Source organism: Kwoniella dendrophila, chromosome 2 (genome assembly GCF_036810415.1).
Source record: "Kwoniella dendrophila CBS 6074 chromosome 2, complete sequence".
Taxonomy (NCBI): domain Eukaryota; kingdom Fungi; phylum Basidiomycota; class Tremellomycetes; order Tremellales; family Cryptococcaceae; genus Kwoniella; species Kwoniella dendrophila.
In genome coordinates, this window is record NC_089477.1 from 477,004 (window position 1) to 494,518 (window position 17,515).

General features: G+C 36.4%; 5 protein-coding genes across 5 annotated transcripts; 3 read left to right on the top strand and 2 right to left on the bottom strand.

Annotated features, from left to right (window-relative positions):
- Nucleotides 1-107: 107 nt before the first annotated feature.
- L201_001602 (uncharacterized protein) lies at nucleotides 108-2,295 on the top strand (the record flags this gene model as incomplete). The annotated part of the gene is made up of 9 exons (XM_066217390.1): nucleotides 108-203; nucleotides 309-448; nucleotides 532-694; nucleotides 783-996; nucleotides 1,052-1,121; nucleotides 1,205-1,269; nucleotides 1,357-1,691; nucleotides 1,779-1,955; nucleotides 2,020-2,295. The coding sequence occupies 9 exons, from the start codon at nucleotides 108-110 to the stop codon at nucleotides 2,293-2,295; spliced, it is 1,536 nt and encodes a 511-aa protein (XP_066073487.1).
- A 2,226-nt stretch (nucleotides 2,296-4,521) lies between these two features.
- On the top strand, nucleotides 4,522-9,291 carry L201_001603 (uncharacterized protein; the record flags this gene model as incomplete). Its single annotated transcript, XM_066217391.1, has 17 exons — nucleotides 4,522-5,803; nucleotides 5,870-6,081; nucleotides 6,146-6,247; nucleotides 6,318-6,435; nucleotides 6,495-6,653; nucleotides 6,719-6,789; nucleotides 6,866-7,107; nucleotides 7,181-7,307; nucleotides 7,369-7,507; nucleotides 7,576-7,646; nucleotides 7,700-7,789; nucleotides 7,856-7,924; nucleotides 7,990-8,031; nucleotides 8,095-8,199; nucleotides 8,260-8,561; nucleotides 8,644-9,152; nucleotides 9,236-9,291. 17 exons carry the CDS (start codon nucleotides 4,522-4,524, stop codon nucleotides 9,289-9,291), a joined length of 3,696 nt encoding a protein of 1,231 aa, XP_066073488.1.
- A 168-nt stretch (nucleotides 9,292-9,459) lies between these two features.
- L201_001604 (uncharacterized protein) lies at nucleotides 9,460-10,655 on the bottom strand (the record flags this gene model as incomplete). The annotated part of the gene is made up of 4 exons (XM_066217392.1): nucleotides 9,460-9,779; nucleotides 9,892-9,954; nucleotides 10,135-10,488; nucleotides 10,571-10,655. 4 exons carry the CDS (start codon nucleotides 10,653-10,655, stop codon nucleotides 9,460-9,462), a joined length of 822 nt encoding a protein of 273 aa, XP_066073489.1.
- Nucleotides 10,656-12,162: 1,507 nt separating this feature from the next.
- Nucleotides 12,163-13,339, top strand: L201_001605 (uncharacterized protein; the record flags this gene model as incomplete). Its single annotated transcript, XM_066217393.1, has 2 exons — nucleotides 12,163-12,380; nucleotides 12,457-13,339. 2 exons carry the CDS (start codon nucleotides 12,163-12,165, stop codon nucleotides 13,337-13,339), a joined length of 1,101 nt encoding a protein of 366 aa, XP_066073490.1.
- An 844-nt stretch (nucleotides 13,340-14,183) lies between these two features.
- Nucleotides 14,184-16,376, bottom strand: L201_001606 (uncharacterized protein; the record flags this gene model as incomplete). Its single annotated transcript, XM_066217394.1, has 3 exons — nucleotides 14,184-15,530; nucleotides 15,625-15,720; nucleotides 15,927-16,376. The coding sequence occupies 3 exons, from the start codon at nucleotides 16,374-16,376 to the stop codon at nucleotides 14,184-14,186; spliced, it is 1,893 nt and encodes a 630-aa protein (XP_066073491.1).
- Nucleotides 16,377-17,515: the final 1,139 nt, after the last annotated feature.

Here is a 17,515-nt window from a genome sequence, read left to right on the forward strand (position 1 = left end):
CTATCATAATATGTGTAGAATTTACTGATTCACTAAAGATCATAGTGTATAATCACATACTCATATAATCAAATACTCAAATAACCATACATCATTTAAGATATATAATGGAGTTTACTGAAGAAAATGCAGAAGCTGGGGATCAAGCTTATCTGAATTTGATCTTATTACAAACTTTGGGTTCAGATCGATCGAACCTGATTGTAAGTCTAGACCCATAATTATATTGTTAGAATACAAGGATTGTTACAGTCCTATATGTTCTGATATACAAAGCTGATTCGATTCTTGTTTAATCATTCATTTAGTGGTGTTCAGTATGGGGTTTGATTGTACAATCGAATTTACTGGGTATTTTAGTTTACAAGATTTTAAAGATAATAAATAACAGGAAAAGGTGTTCGAAATGGGTTGTGGGAGTGATAATTTGTGGTTTGATAATTTTGTTGTGAGTATGATCATCTGACGTCCTTTGCGAAGATCAGTTGTCCAGCATGACTAATTTATCAATAATCATATCCAAATCCGCAGAATACAATTAGGTATAACGATAGATCAAAGTTATCGTTTAACATTTACTGGAGATTCTTCTAGTATCGCTATAGATGATTCAAGGAGGAATATAGGTACTATAGTTATATGTGGGATATTGAGTACTTTGAATTTGGTTTATGGTTCATGGTTGATATGGAATGTAAGTTTCTTTCCTTGTAACGATGTATCCGTTTATTTTGAAGTATATTTGGTAATGGATCAGTTGATACGATATTCCATATATCTAGATGGGTCAGAAAAAACGATTTGTTATACCCACTACAATAGGAATAACGATTTCTCTCAGAATCATCCTTGGAATTGCTATTGTGACATACCAAATCCCTATAGCAACTGTATCAAAGATGTTTCTAATCAAAGAATGGGTTAAAAAGCAAGGTATTCTACTGAGGGTTTGGTCAGCTTTACTATTGGTTTTACATGGACAAATTTGCCTCACACGTAAGTTTTTCATCAGGAAAATTTATATCAAGATTACTGAATAAGTTCATCGTAGTGGGATATCTCATAAGATCCATGAAGAAAATGGATAAGAGTCAGAAAATGAAAGTAATCTGCGAGGCTCTGTAAGTCTACATAGCCTGAATGATCTTCTTCACCTGAAGTGGATAGGTTGACTGAAGCTGATTCATACTCTTTACATAACCAGAATTCTCCCTATCGCCATTTTGGCTATATCATTAATATACAGCGCGGTCGAGATCCCTTCGTTCGGTAACTATCATTGATTTTTATCGCATTAACGTCTACGTTTGACCACCGATAACTGACTGACAGAAACTTCTCATTTTCATTTTGCAGCAAACGCATTCAAACCACTTATCCAATCCTTACCTGCATTATTCTTATTCTCTTTCATTCACCTTTTGAGTCTCTCTTATGGTTTCAAAGGCAAAAATAATGGTAGATTGTCGATAGATTCTTCAGCATATTATTATACAACCCCACAAATAGATATACGAAAAGGTTTATTACCTTCTTCTTCATCAGATACATACTCGTACAGTGGTTACACCTCTTCCTCAACTAGTGCTAGTACACCTAGCTCATTCGATAGAGGGTTCAAAAATCCTAAAGATTATAGAGAAAGCTTTAGTGATAGTGTTGTAATGACTGTTGATACACTTGGCTCTGAAGTAGGTCGAATTTCTTAATCCATCAACAAAATAACGAAGCTGGATTCGTAAACTGAATGGTGTCAAAGCTAACCTGTCTCATGTTAGTCAAAAACTCTCTCACCACCTCCATCAGCATATTCATTTGGTAGTGGAAGTGAAAGTGGAAGTGGAAGTAGTCAACGTAGTAAATTAAATCATCGTTATATCCCTTCACCATTACCATCACCTTTACATACACCTAAGAATCCAGAATATACTGATATACCTTTATCAATAATCGCTGTAAGTTTGTGCTATAACATACCCTCAATAAGATACATAGCTAATTTTACAAAATGGTATATAGCCTTTTAGTGAATGGTTGAATCAACAAAACCCAAATGCAGGTTTACCTTCAAACGAAGATGATACGATTATAGAACAAGATACATTGAGTTATAAATCTGCTGTACCTTCAGGTAAAACTTTATTAAGAACTAAATCGGAAAGATCAAAGAAAGATAGGGGAATTATATTAGATCACACAGGTTGGAATCGGATTCTCAATCAGGATAATTCAAGTTTTATCCCTATACCGAATAAGAAGAGATCTGATATACCAGATTCAAGTTCGCGAATATGATCATAGGTTCAAATGGGGTGAAGTATGTATATTTGATATTGATTCATGTTTACAGGAGTGTCTGAATCACCTTCATTGGCAAGTATGGCGTTCCGTCGAGCTTCTTTGGGGAGATTACAGATTACAGATTACAGATTTCAGATCAATTGGCATTTTATCATCAAGAAGACGTTATAAGAAAACCCATTTCTACGCCATAAAAAAAGAGATAAATTCCAAATTATCATCTATTTCCGCTCCCTTTTTCAATTCTTTACGGGAATTTTACCGCTGCACATTACGTATCTTACGACCACAGCGGATAATTACAATTAGCGAAAATCATTTGTAAAAGGAAAAGAAAGGTTCTCTGTTTATGCCATTGCCGCACTAACTGGAAAGGTTCCCACAAAAAGGTCCCACTCAGGGTGTTATCTTAATCTTTTGGTACTTACTGTACAGTAATTTCTTTCGGTCTATCTTTTGTGCCGTTAAGCGGAATGGCCGTCAACGTATAAATCCGTAGTTTTCTCTGTATATAGCCTGTTTGTGAAAGTATGAAGAGGACAAACGCCCACAAAATCTGGACTGACTGACAATCATGAAATTCACCGACCAACGTTGTTACCGATTCAACGGAAATCAAATATCTACTCTGTTCACCCAAAAAAAGGCGACCGAAACCCATTTTTTACGAAGGTTACCATATACCATGACTACTTTGTATTACTATCCAATCGGATAATTATGTATACCTCCATCCAACCGGGTATCTCGTGAATATCAGGCACCAAATGATCTCTTTTTTTTCCTTTTTGACTTTTATCAGTTGTTTCTCCCCCTATTATTATAAGTATGAGATATTCGCTGCCATCGGTATTAATCCCCTGCATGAGTGCTGCATGTGTAGCTTTTTTAGATCAGGTTCATCCTATTTTTACTGTAATATAACAGACCTCGTTTAGATGTTTAGTACATACGATATTTATATACGATATTCTCCTTGATCTGTCTCAGGTACCAAAAGAGAATAAAATACGATCTTTGAAAATATGACTCTCTCTTTCCCAACTGCATCCGCTTTTATTAAAGATGCCTTGTTCTTTTATTTATAGTTAATTGATGGGATCCATTTACAGTTAGTAGTACAAGACTGTGACTATGCATCCAAATAGCAGTCATATGGTAGATACGTTATTCAGAGCTAAGGGAAATAAGGATGACGAGAGCATGTCAAATCACAAAGTACTACTAGCTCTACTTGGTGACACGCATTCCGTCTCTTTTTCCAAAAGAGTGTTTGAAACAATTGATTTATGGAAAATGGGAATGCAAAAAATACAATCTCCTGCTGTCGTCCAGAATTGGTTTTTTCATTATACCGTCTTCTTGTTTACAATTCTATTTTACATACTGAATATATTATTGTTTGCATTTTCTTGTTTGGTCACTTTTGGGCATTGATCATCACTTGTTGAAGTCTTCACATTCTTCCTACATCCAGTACAATATACCTCGACAACCGACATCCGATCCGGAAACCCATAGATACCATCTAAACGGATTCTTCACGGACATTCACCAAAAAAAGTCAAAGCGCATACCTCATAATACCCTTGACGATCAACCTACACTTGTCGACATTAATTAGCGACCATACATAACTGTACATTGACCTTGCTTAGCATTAGGTAGGATACATAACAGAATACAAAGAGGTAAGCTAAAAAGAATTTTATCGTGTTCACCTATGTTACCATCAATTATTTGTATTCCTCGGTCACATACCGATAAGATTTATAGTTCAAAAGTTGTGTCAAATTCCACGTTTGAAGGTCAAGGGATTATGACTCTGAATGATCGTTGTTTACCAAAAGAAAAGGAAGGGATGGAGAGTAGAAGAGGAAAGCAGAGGAAAAGCGAAAAATGCCGAATATAATGAACGAAACTTTTTGAATGACATAGTCACTTATTTCGACTTTTTGATGGATTTGAACCTTCATTGCTAATGATAATCAATTTATTGCTACATGCTAACGTGCTTCTATTTGTTTTTCCCATCTAGATTATCATCATATTGCATTAATATCCTCACCTTACTGCAAAAGAAGCATATACTCAAACGTATAATTACACGGATACAGCCTAAGCGTTATATCTGGTCAAAGCAAACCAGTTACCCTATTTGGATAAAACGGACTTACCACGACCTAGAATCTAATCAATCTATCAAGCTCTTCTTACAAAATGCACCGAAATAATAATACCGGAGAAGATCATCATTCTTCTTCTTCAAGGTATCCACCCCCACCACCACCACAACAAAGACCACCATCTTCTTCTTCTTCTGGTAGACCATCATCTTCATTTTATTTACCACCACCTATACCTTCATCAAATTCACCTATGAGTCATTCGTTCGGAGGTTCACCAAATTTTAGAGATAGTCATCATGTACAATCACCTAGTGGTGGACATACTGATCCTCAAAGTTGGATTTCAGGTTCATCATCAAATATAGATAGAGAAAGAGACAGAGAAAGAGAAAGGGATAGGGATAGACCAAGTTCATCCACATCAAGAAGCAAAACAAGTTGGAATACAGGACATAAAACTGAACCTTCACCTAGAGATACTACAGGAAATAGATTACCTTCTTTAGTTGATTATAACTCTTCACATAATAGAAATTCAGGTTGGGATGTACCTTCACCAGGTTCATATACAATGTCAAATGCTAGAGGATCATCTTCACATTATCCACCATCATCACATTCTCATCCACACCAATTACAGCATCCATTATATCGTGATTCACCATCAAAACCACCGTCACTTATAACACCAATGTCAAATAATCAGTCTTTACCACCACATCATTTACCCTGGTCAGATGAAAGAGGTTTATCGCCTGGTAGTGCAAATAGACGAGAAAGTGTTATATCTCAAAGTGGTTTAGCTTATTCAGATTCACCTATGGAACCGCAAGAACCACTATTAAATAGCACTAACAACAATAATTCGAATAAACATCCTGCACCTTCTACAACGAAAGATGATGATACTGGTAATGGTAACAGTAACAATGATGGTCAACCTACTAAAAAGAAAAAGAGAAGAGTAGCATTATCATGTGCAGAATGTGCTAAAAGGAAACAGAAATGTAATAGAGAAACACCATGTCAACATTGTGTTGCTAGAAGAGTACCTGAATTATGTGTACCATATTCGAGACCTGCTACACCACCTGGAGGGAAAAATCTAAAGAACGACGATACCTCATCAGCTAAACCCTCACCAAGAGATAATAGTAATAACATCAAAAAGGAAAATGATAATAATAACAGTTCATCACAAACCAATACACCTACTCAACAACCACCACCAAATTCATCAACTATAGTTAGTAGACCTCCATCGATGTTACCTACTATAAGTGTCAGAGTAGCTAGATTAGAAGCTATGGTAAATGCTATGGTAAATAGAGTAGATGGTGTAGAAGGAAAAGCTCTAAGGGATTGGAGAATAAGTAAGTCGATAAACAACCTCTTTTTTCCTTGCATCAGATTCTGGGTTTTAATATTCCCATTTTCAGATCACGCACCTGCGACATCCCCTCCTCCCCTTTCAGCTGAATTACCTGCCGAATCAGAAGATGAGAAAAAATTAGATAATAGACCTGAAACATCTTCCACGCAATCTAGGATGGAAAGATCAGTAGAATGGGAGAATGGACCAGATAGTGAAGATGCTGTAGTAGGTGGTTTAGATAGAGAAACTGGAAGTCGAAATCCGTTACCTCAGTCGGTAAGTTATGATACCTGATCATAAGATTTACGTGCAATAGCTTACCGGTGTTCACTCCTCACAGTTACATGCATCTGGACCAGTACCTTTGGGTTTAGATTATCATGGCACACCAGCTGAACAATTATCGAAATTGTTCAATGATTGTGGTCTTAACCCTGAAAAGGTGAGTTATCAGCGTTGAGGTACTGCTCAATCTGCGTCATTGACAATCGTACTATAACTTCATTTTATAGATGACAACTCTCATGAAAGATTTACCTCCACGAGATTTGGCAGAAAAAATCACTCAATGGTTCTTCGAAAAGGTCAATTATGTTAGATATCCAATCGATAGACATTTATTCAGATTAGGTAAGTTGCATCTTTATACTTCCCATCGGAAAAAAGCCATCTGACGGAAACTTTGACAGCGTTCGAGCAAGTATACGCTCAGAAAAGCACTGCTGCAGCTGTCCTCGCTTTACCATTGGTTTTTATCGTTTTCGCCTTGTCTACAAGAGTAGCCCCGGATGAGATCGTTGGTAACGAGGAGGAGAAGAGGTTGACTAGTTTGAGATATTACTGGAACTGTGAGTGTTCAATTTTTATAGCATTTTTATTAGGCGAAGGGGCTTACTGATGGACAATGGACTAGCCAAAACTGCCATCAATATCGCTAGTGCCGTCAAAGCAGAGAATCTTCATTTAGTAGAAACCAGAATTTGTGTATGTTATTAACCTTTTTCCATTTTGTCCGTTTGTCCATCATAAATGCTAATTTCCTGCTGTCTGAACGACACAGACCGGTTTATATCTCGTTTTAATGCACGAAAGACGTTTAGCTGAAGGTTGGGCAGAATTCAGATACGCTTTAACAATAGGCCAAGCTCTAGGATTACATCGAGACGGCACAAAATTAGGTTTAGATCCTTATGTCACGGAATATAGAAGAAGATTATGGTCATACCTTATTCATGCGGACGCTACTTATTCTTGCTTATTGGGTAGACCAACTGCAATTGATTCAAATTTCGCTGATACTTTGTAAGTAAACCCTCTCATAAACCTAACGTGTTTACCGCTGTGCATACTAAATCCAATTTACTTTTATCAATAGACCACCTTCCAACATCGAGTTAGAAGCCTTGAAGGAAGATAAGAAAGCGTTACCTAGACCAATGTTAGAACCTACTTTTGCTACGTATCTTATCTTGAGAAGAGGTTTAGGTTGCATCGTAGCAAAGGTGAGTTAAGTAGAACACTCTTGATGGTCAGCAATACATGCTAACGAACTGAAATTCAAAGGTCACTCAACACTTCCAGCGACTTTCAGGTCAAACCTCATACAAGGATGTAGAAGCATTAGATGCGGAACTGAAACAATTTGTGGAAGATCTGCCCCCAACCTTTAAGATGTTAACTCCTGATAAATCTTATGATCAAAGTGAGTCTACCAGTGTTGCCTTTATAGCTTATTGGGACGGGGGAATACTGACATGTATTCATTTGCAGAGATGTGGTTCTTACCTATTCATCGATATTATATCCAAACTGAGATTCTTCATTTCACAATTATCCTTCACGTAAGTCAATTTCTACATCTTATACGCACCGAGGAGCTAACACTCTCTTTTAGCGACCTTGGTTGTTGCGCAAATTGAGAAGTTCGAGATACGCTTTATCAAGACAGGCTTGTTTCGATGCAGCTGTCACAGATTACAAACTGGTAAGATAAAGATGAGCGCTTCAATGTCAGACACGATATTTTAGCTAACACTCGTTTCACTTTTAGCGGCAAATGTTTAAAGTTGATTGCCCTGACTTCTTCGAGACTTTGTTGGGTGGTTCGTTCAGAGAGTTTGTGAGTACAATATGTTACCTATCTCAAACAATGTCGATTGGATGGCTTAAATTTCCTCTCGTCAGAATGCTGCAATGATAGCTGGTATAAGTATCATCATTGACCCTGTAAGTATCGCTCGGTTGGTATCCCAATCTGTTTGCGTATGCTGACCAATGCAATTCCCACAGCGTGCATCAAGAGCACCGGAAATGAAGCAGATCATACAAAGTTTCATGGAACAACATCCCCACGATCCTAATGCCGATGATTTCTCTCAAAAGGAAGCTGCGATTGTAAGTTACGATACGATCAAATTTGTAATGCGAATAGACCTAATACTTACAATTATCTAGATATATACCTTGCATCAAAGAGCTCAACAGATAGAATCTCAAAGATCTGCTAGGAAACCTGCGCCACCGGCTGGTAGATTATCTGTCGATAACACCTCATTCGAGAGATCGTCATCTATGGCTGCTCCACCCCAACCTACACCGCCTCATTCAGGTGATCATGGAAGTAGTGGACCAAGGAATGCTGCATTACCTGCAATATCACCTCAGAGTTATGTTAGAGCAAGTCCTTATACCAGTAGCATGGGTCCTACACCACCTGGAATGGGTCAAAGTCCTGAAGATGATCATCCGCAAAGACTGTAAGTGGTTCCTACTTGGAGACAGCAAACGTGCATATGTTTGATCTTATGCCGATAGTTTGCTAAAACCCTTACTTTTTAGACTCGATCATTGGTTACAATCTAATACATCATTTGGACCAGGCACTGAAGGATTGAATTTGGGTATAGGAATTTATCCACAACAACCATTCCCCAATTCTAGATCAAATTCTTTAGTATCTTCTGATCAAATTGCAGGTCAACATACCAACAATATCACTTATAATACCAATATACCTACAAATGGTATATCACAAGATATCAATAGTAATGGAGGCACACAATATAATGGTGGATTCGATAATACAGGTGCAATGGGATGGATGGATCCTTCTTTAGCTTCTGGTGGTCCAATGATGGGTACGATATCTGAATTACCACCAAATCCTGATTCGAGTAATCCTTCAAACTTATCTCAGCACAATATGTCAATGTTGGGTATGGGTTTACCAATGTCAGTGTCGAATGGTGTGAACAATGGTGGTAACAGCAGCGTAATGAACGGAAATGTAAATGGGAATGTTCAAATGGGTGGAAATAGTTCACAATATTGGAATGCTTTGATTGACGGTAAGTGAAGTTATCTAACCTTATAACTCCTTGCCGTTTATTACTGCTTGAATAATATCGCTTATTCAATTCGGTCTATATAGGTATTGTAACTGGACTGCCTACTTATGATCCAAATATGGCAAGCGCTGCTATGTGATTGTAATCCTTCACACAGAAAGGAGATGAGTTGTACATAGACGCTAGATATGGGATGCAGTAAGGAGCAGTGTTGGAGGGCTGCAGGATGCAATAGTACCTTGAACATGCATGTTGTATGAAATAATGTGTAGCCAGCCATATTCACTTCCTTAAATTAGGAAGTATATTACTGTATTTGTACTCTTTTAGCTGCATCAGCCCAAACACCACCTTTGGCAATCAAACTATCTTTAGCTTGTTTTGACCAATCTTGAATCGTTGAATTTGATTTCCATTGTCTACCTTTAGGTAATAATTCTAAGCCTTTCATAACTTGTTCTGGTGAACTTTGTTCTATTTGAGAAGCTAAATTGAGTCTAAGTAAAGTCAATTCAGGTGATATAGGTTGAGTAAATGGTAATTTAGGTAAAGATGATGATGAGGTTGAGGAAATTAATGAATTATGAAGTTTAATCAATGTTGGTTGATCTAAATCTGGTAATCCGTCTATTTGATGAAAGTAGATGATTAGTTGAAAATTCAGTAGGTATGATTATCGAGGATGAAGAAGATATGCATTATTTGAAGAGAGCAAAAGGATCAAGAATATAGAACTTACATTTAACTCGATTAGATATTATTTCAGAAGCAATTTCAGGTTTACCTAAATTACATAATCGACCTGTTGATAAAAGTTACAGGAGAAATAATTAGCACGATATAATGGAGATAGCAATCAATTATGTTTATATTTGTGATAAAATATCAATTTAACTGATAGGGTAGGTGGTTCGTGAAAGAAATAGATTTATTAGGTTATATGAAAAGAACAAAGTCCGAAATATGAAATATGGATCCTTACCGATAATTTCCCTAGCAGTAGTTTTAGAAACTTTCATCCCACTTAATCTCCAAGTTTTAATTATATCTTTTAATTGTTCAATTTGTTCATCATCTGTACATGCAATAACTTGTCTTAAAGATTGAATAGAAACATTTTTATCTTTTCTTTTCTCTTTTAATGATAATTTAGAATGATTTGTTATTTTAGTGATATTTGATTCTCTAATTATTGATTTATCTAATTGATAATTTGCTGCGTTATTTGAAGTTGATGAAGTTGAGGTTGAAAATAAATCTTCATCGTCGCCTTCTTCTTGATCTTGCTCTTCAAAGGCTTCTTCAATATGTCGATTGGATCTAGCTTTACGAAGTACTGATTATATCATATTTTAGGAACGATTAATGATGACCTCCCTATTGAGTTAGATTTTCAAAGGATGAAGAATCCGACTTACCCATTGGAGAACAATGTATGTTTCTTGTGAGACCACTCCTTGGGATAACGTTCCTTAAGACATGAGAGAGAGTAAGGCTCGACATGTTTGATGCTTGAGTTTCGACGATTCCGAATATCTATTTGTCTACTTTAGGTTTAGTACTTCAACGGTATACTCCTCTGTCAATGTTATCTATTTCTATGAGACCTGTCCTTCGTGTGGGCCTACTTCCGTTGGTGATTTTTCAGTTATGATAGGATTGCATGAGAGAGAAAAATATAGATGCTGTTTTGTTAAATCTACCTTATAGAAGGACTCTGATTGTTCAGTTTAACTTTTTCCTCCAAGTACTTTCGACCAGGCACATGCACATGGGACGCGCGTGGCAGTAGTCTAGCTTGAGCTTCTTTTCAATGCGAAGTCGTTCTCCTTGTGGACGATAACACGGTAGCCTTACTCTACTGACCCGATAAAGTGTATACAAGAGATTAATTGAGACGAGGACGAACCGATATTTCAAGCGGGTTCCCCGGATGGATCAATACATTTTTTCTTAGTTTTGGATGATATCTGACGTGTTCACTCAGGGTGAAACTGTAAGTAAGTGGAGAAATGTTCGATACTCGATAAGATGTGTTATTTCAGCTAACTAACCTCATATAATATGCTTCATGCTGATCATCATGTATAAATCCCATGTGGTGGTGAAAGATGTACTAATCGGTTTTATTACAATCACAGAAAGGAAACTTGCGCGGAGGTCACTTGAAACTGATCAAGGTACGATACCCCAAAAGTAGTCAATTCAAATGAGAAACATGTTGATCAAGCACGCGGGGGTAAAGGGTTGAATAGGACATTGAGTCAAGCCGAAAAGGCTACTATTATGAGCTTAGTTGAGATAATTTACCTATCTGATCGATCAACAACTGCATTAAAAATGGATGTTCCGACTTTAGGCAGATGTTCAACTTAAAGGTGTTGTGTATTTTGTGGATACCGATAGAAAATTCAATAAAAACAAGCCTTTTCTGGGAGTCAAGTTAGAAATATGCATTACTGAATCCCAGATTTCCAAGTACCAAAGAAGGAGGAATTACAAAAATAAAAACCAAGATCACAAGATTCCAACAAGAAGCTGGTATGTTTCGGGATCTACCAAGGCGTAAATACAGTACTTATCGAACTCAGTGGCTGAATTGTAATTACAATGTATCAAACTTAACCACGAGTAAAGTACTCTATTTTGGAAACTGACACGAAACTTTGTAAAAATACAATACTGACTCATGGACAAACATTTCTACTGAAAACATTGTGAAATCGTATTCAGTATTTTTATATAAACATCTTCATCGAACCATTTTTTTCTTTTCTTGTTTATTAGTTTGTTTGTTTGTTTGTTTCTTCATACCACTACTGAACCAAAGCAACGAAAAAAACATTGGCAATAAGCAGGTACAGTATTGACGATAACGGTAACGACAACCATCAACGATCATTTCACGACACATCTACTCTTTTAACGCTCTCTGACCGTTTCCATACACATATACCTGCCTCACCCAATTCGAGCACAGTAATCCAAGAAAAAGATCTTATTTATCAAAATGACATCCACTTGGTCACATTTGACTTGTCCACCACAACCACCATTCCCAGTTCGAATTTCCGATGATGTTTTTTTACCTTTACCATCACCTTCATCAGCATTACTAAGAACATCAAATTCCGAGCCTTCCTTAAGTTTCGAATTAAAAGGTTTAAAAGTATTAGCTAAAGAAGGTGATCGAGAAAAGGAAAATGTTAAAGTGTCTGATATAAAAATGTAAGTTTCCTCAAGCCCGCAATCAGTTTATAATTAATTGAACGTTTACTGATTTCTCGTTGGCGCTTGAATATAGGAGAAGACGAAATACACTTTTAATGACACCTGGTGAAGTTCATAAATTGGGTACTTTATCGTTCTACCCAATCCATAATCACTCGACAGCTACCGCTACATCAACATCTCTTTCTTTTGCCATTGGGGATAATGATAGCTCTACTTCTTCCTCATCTTCAAGCAATAAGAGACCAATGTTACCTAAAACACCTCAGCCCATTCGAAGAGTATCTTCAGAAATGACAACTCCTTCTTCAACATCATCCTCATATCATTCAGGTTATAATGAAGATGAAGAGATGAATTCAGAATATGATTCATGTTCTTCATCATTTTCAACTCCATATTCATCATCAATAATCAAAGACAGCTATGATGATAATAATAATATTTCGAAATACAATAAACCAAATTTAAATTCTTCTCCATGTCCTTCTCAACCTTCTTCAAAATTCTTAGAATCATCTTTTTCATTCATACTCGATAATGATAATGACCATGACCGTAATAAAGGTACTTTCGGTCAAAATAGTAAATCTAGATTCAAATCTAAATTCAAACCTACTACTACTACTAACACTATGATGACGATGAACATTGATGGATTACCAAATTCCTCTTCTTCTGCTTCAAATAATGAACTTAAATTCGATTTTAAATTTTGGAGATCACCTAATAAAAATAATGTAAACTCAAAACAATTCCCTTCATCGCCTATCAGTTCTGACAATGATGATGATGAACAACATAGAATACAAAATCACAATAATGCTAAACGAAGAAAAATTAGTAGACAAATTGAATGGGAAGGTATGCCTTGTCCTGAAGAATTAATTTCACCTAAAACTAAACAAAGAGTGAATGATTTAGGTAATGGTTTCAGTTGGGCAAGTTTACATTAGAGTGTCAAGTTTGATCTTGCTATTGAGAGTTTTGAATGCAATATTTGATGGTTATGTAGTTGTACGAAACAAATTGAAAATGAATGCTTCGAAATAATGATTTTAGGTAAATTTACGGACCGAACGAATGAACGATTGATCATGAACACAGATGAATAGTATATATATATCCATATGTACATATTCAAGTGGCTTATACGACCTTGATGTATATGGATTGTTGTTGATTACCAGTGCTTTAGTCCTGCGCACTCGATGTGCTTGTCCTGATTTTTTGTCAAGATAATTCAAAGAGAACCAAATGAGCGTTTTCACTAGCAAGAAATTTCCATGCGCCTAGATCAAAAAAAAAAAAAAAAGACGATGCACACTATAAGTAACATTTTACGACCCACTTGTCTCGATGAACGAAAAGCAATTATAGACCAGAAAACTACTGGTGGAGTCAACAGCGCGAAAATCTACTTCACTATAATATCCTGCTGCTCACGGGATAACGAGGTGCTCGATATAACCTACTTGTGACGTTTTCAAGATTGCATTTGGGAGATCTATGACATACTATATATCAGATTTGTCGAAGATGTTAAGGATATATATAAAGAAAGTATATTGTCCATCTATAGGGTTCGAACAAAAAAAAGTATATGCTAATTTTGAATTTCTAGCATATTTGTCATATGTGAGTGTATACTAAGATTGTATACTAATTTACAAGAATATAAAGCACAAATATAGGAGAAGTCTAACAAAAAAAGTCCAGCAAATTAATTGCAATGAAAATATCAAGTCTTACGAATTTAAACGAATGAAAACTTCCCCAAGCACAAGTTCATCTTTTTCTTTACATACTACCTCTTCTTGTACTATCCCTGTCACTATTTTTCTTCTCCAATTTAAGAGCTTTAGCTAATCTTTTGAACATACCACCACCACTCTTCACTTTTTTAGTCTTACCACCTTTAATAATTGAATCTTTATCACCTACTGAACCATCTGCATCACCATCAGATTTAGTACAACTAATTACTATATCATGATTTTCTCTATCTTGATCGTCTGAGATGATTTCAACATTATCATCTTCTTCTTGAATTGGTTCACAAGAGTCTAGAGAGGTTTGGTTTGATGAAGAAGTATTTGAAGTTAATGAACCCATTGAAGAAAAAGAATCATTTGAAGCTACAGATGAAGATGATGATGACCTTCTCATAGTCATGAATGCGGGTTTTGGTGGTGATAAAGTTGATAAAGCTAACAAACCTTCTTCATTTAATTGTAATTCTTTTTTTGATGTTTCGGCTAATGAACTTAATCTATCTTGATACAACGTAGATGAAGATCTTCTACGATCATATGAATTAATGGAAGATGAAGAAGAGTTATTGCTATTTAATCCATTTCTCAGACTGCCTAAACTTGTCATTGATTTAAGTGATTGTGATGATCCGCTACGTTTAGCAGCAACTGGCATAACAACACCACTTTTCTTCAGCCCAGATCTAGAAAAGTTGGGAGCTGATGGATCATTAAATTCAGGTTGATTAGATGAAGTAGGTGATAAAGGGCTAGATTGATTAGGTTTCGATACGGCATCAGCCCATAATCCACTTGGTCTACGAGTAGCATTTGGTCTTGATGATTCAGATACTCCATGTATGGTAGCTCTTTTATCGTTTGGAGATTGAGGTGGTGAAAGTGGTCTAGCGACTAAACCTAAACCGCCATTGGAAGGGGAAAAATCTCGATGTCCTCGAGATGACCAAGAGGAACCTTCTCCAAGAACCTTCGATTTGGGTCGGTCCCGGTCCATGACTGACAAATTCTTGCCTTGTTCTTTCTCGGGACTCTGAGGTGGACTCAGTAAGCCTCCAACTCCAATGAAACTGGAAGCCTTGCGTAATGGTGGGAGTCGCGATCCTGCCACATCTTCAACTTCATCCTCTTCGTCTACTTGAGAGCGTAACGGACTGGAAACTTTCACCATACTATGTCGATGATACGAATGTCGGTTACTTAATGCTGGGCGAGATGTATCGAGGGGTGAAAGAGATAGGTCATGTGTAGAACAACCAGGAGCAGCGAGTAGCTTGGAATGATATGATTGCCTCCTACCAGGGGTTGTTGACATGCTGACTGAACCTGGGAAAGACATGGCTAGATGTTCACGAAGTGGTCGAGGTGTTGAATGCTACAATGGAATGGCAAATTAGCACATTGTATGAATTGCGCTGACGGTATTTAATCGTAATGTAGAAGGGGATGAACCGCCAAGTCATACTTACAGGTAACGAATGTCTCCCGGCACCATCCCAGCCAGCGACGAAAGCTTGTGCTGCTAATCTTGTTGAAAAAGTTTTGTAAACCGGTTGGGGGTGATTCTGTATGTATGATAAGATAAATAACGAGAAGCAATGATTAGCATTTAACGTTAAGATCATGTTTAATTTATATGTTTATATTATCCGAACATGTGACATCGGATGGGTTATTGATGACGTGAAGTAAGGTTTAGGGCGTATTCATCATGCTATCACACACGATATGATGCGCGAGTCAAAGATATGCCAAGGATAGTGAAACTTACAATGATCTGCTTCTCAGCTTCGTACCACACAGTGTAAACACCAGCTTTATGACCCTTTCTTATAGCGAAGAATAGATATCTTTGAGGTTGTCTAGATGGTCCGGCTTGATATATTGTGGGTGCAGGAGGTAATCTTGATACTCTGTACGTTGATGAAGAAACTGTATAACTGGTTACTGTTTGTGTAGGAGGTAGGATTATAGGAAGCTGTGTAGATAATGAAAAGGAAGGTTCTTGAAAAGGAGTGTTTGTTATTGAGGAGTTTGAGTTCAAAATTGGATTCTCACTACTATCGTCATCGGAGATAATTGATAAAGGTAAAGGTGAAGGTAAAGGTTGTTCATCTAAATAAATGGAAGAAGAAGCAGATGAAGATGAAAAATTCCATGCTCCAGGTGGTGAAGGATCTATATCCATATTCATTGAAGTGATCATAGCTGTTGATGCCATTTTTTGTATAATTTCCTTTCTAAAGGGTTTGTTTTTGTTTTAAAAAGGGTCAAAATAAACGTGTTCTGTTTCGCTTTATTCGCTTGATGGGAAAAATATCAAAGCGTTTTGTTTTACTTCTGATGCATATGTAAGCTTGAGAGCGAAATAAGGTGATTGCTGAAACAATGGTAAGAATGAGTTACTGGTATTTCTGTTCCGTAGTGTCGTTCTAAAAGGATCCTAGCGTAGTTTCTGTGCTAATGATTGGTGAATTCCGCCGAGAGGAAAAGAACCAAATATCAGGGCGAATTCGAAACGAAAACACTAAGATGGTCGTTTGGCTGCGAGAATAAGGTAATTTGTAGATCCTCCTTGATGATGGCAAGGGAGAGATGGATTTCAAAGGAAGGTAAATGTATTGTAAAGTTGTCGATCAATGCGTTGTGTATAAGGTTTTTATTGCGGTATTGATGATTGATGGTCGTTATGTTGATTTACCAGGAAAGAATTATGATTATGATTATGATGATATACTTGATGCAAGGGATTGTTCAATAAAATGAAATCTCTTCTATATCTTGGAAAAACAAACGAATGATATGTATATAACAATCTTATCTTTAAATTCTAAACTCAGTTCGAGAACATTGATAAAGTAGTATGTATATCTTTTTGATTAAAGTAGATGTAGTCGTATGAAACTATTAATATATTCTATATTAACGCGAAGATTTTTTGGGGTTTTAGATTTCGGCTTTCGGTAGATATCAAAATCTAACTAGCTATTATTTATTGAAACTCAATCTATTATAATTTTGGTGGTACCAGGTGAGATTGAAAGCTGTGTTTCGTATATTATTATGATGATATTTTATGTTTTAACGATTGAAGTATATTTTGAAATGAATGGGATAAGGTATCTGTTTAAGAGTTAAAAAAAAAAAAAGAAGAATATCAATTGAAATTGAGATTTTGACATATGTCTTATTACTATTTTTACCGAAACACACTGATAGAAAGATGTTAGGCGGTGTAATGTAATGACAACAAAAACGATAACTAGGGTGTCTAATCAGTTTTAACTAAAATTGTTATCATCATCATTATAACGACATATTCATTGAACATGTAATTTGCATTTACGCGACATGCTGTTG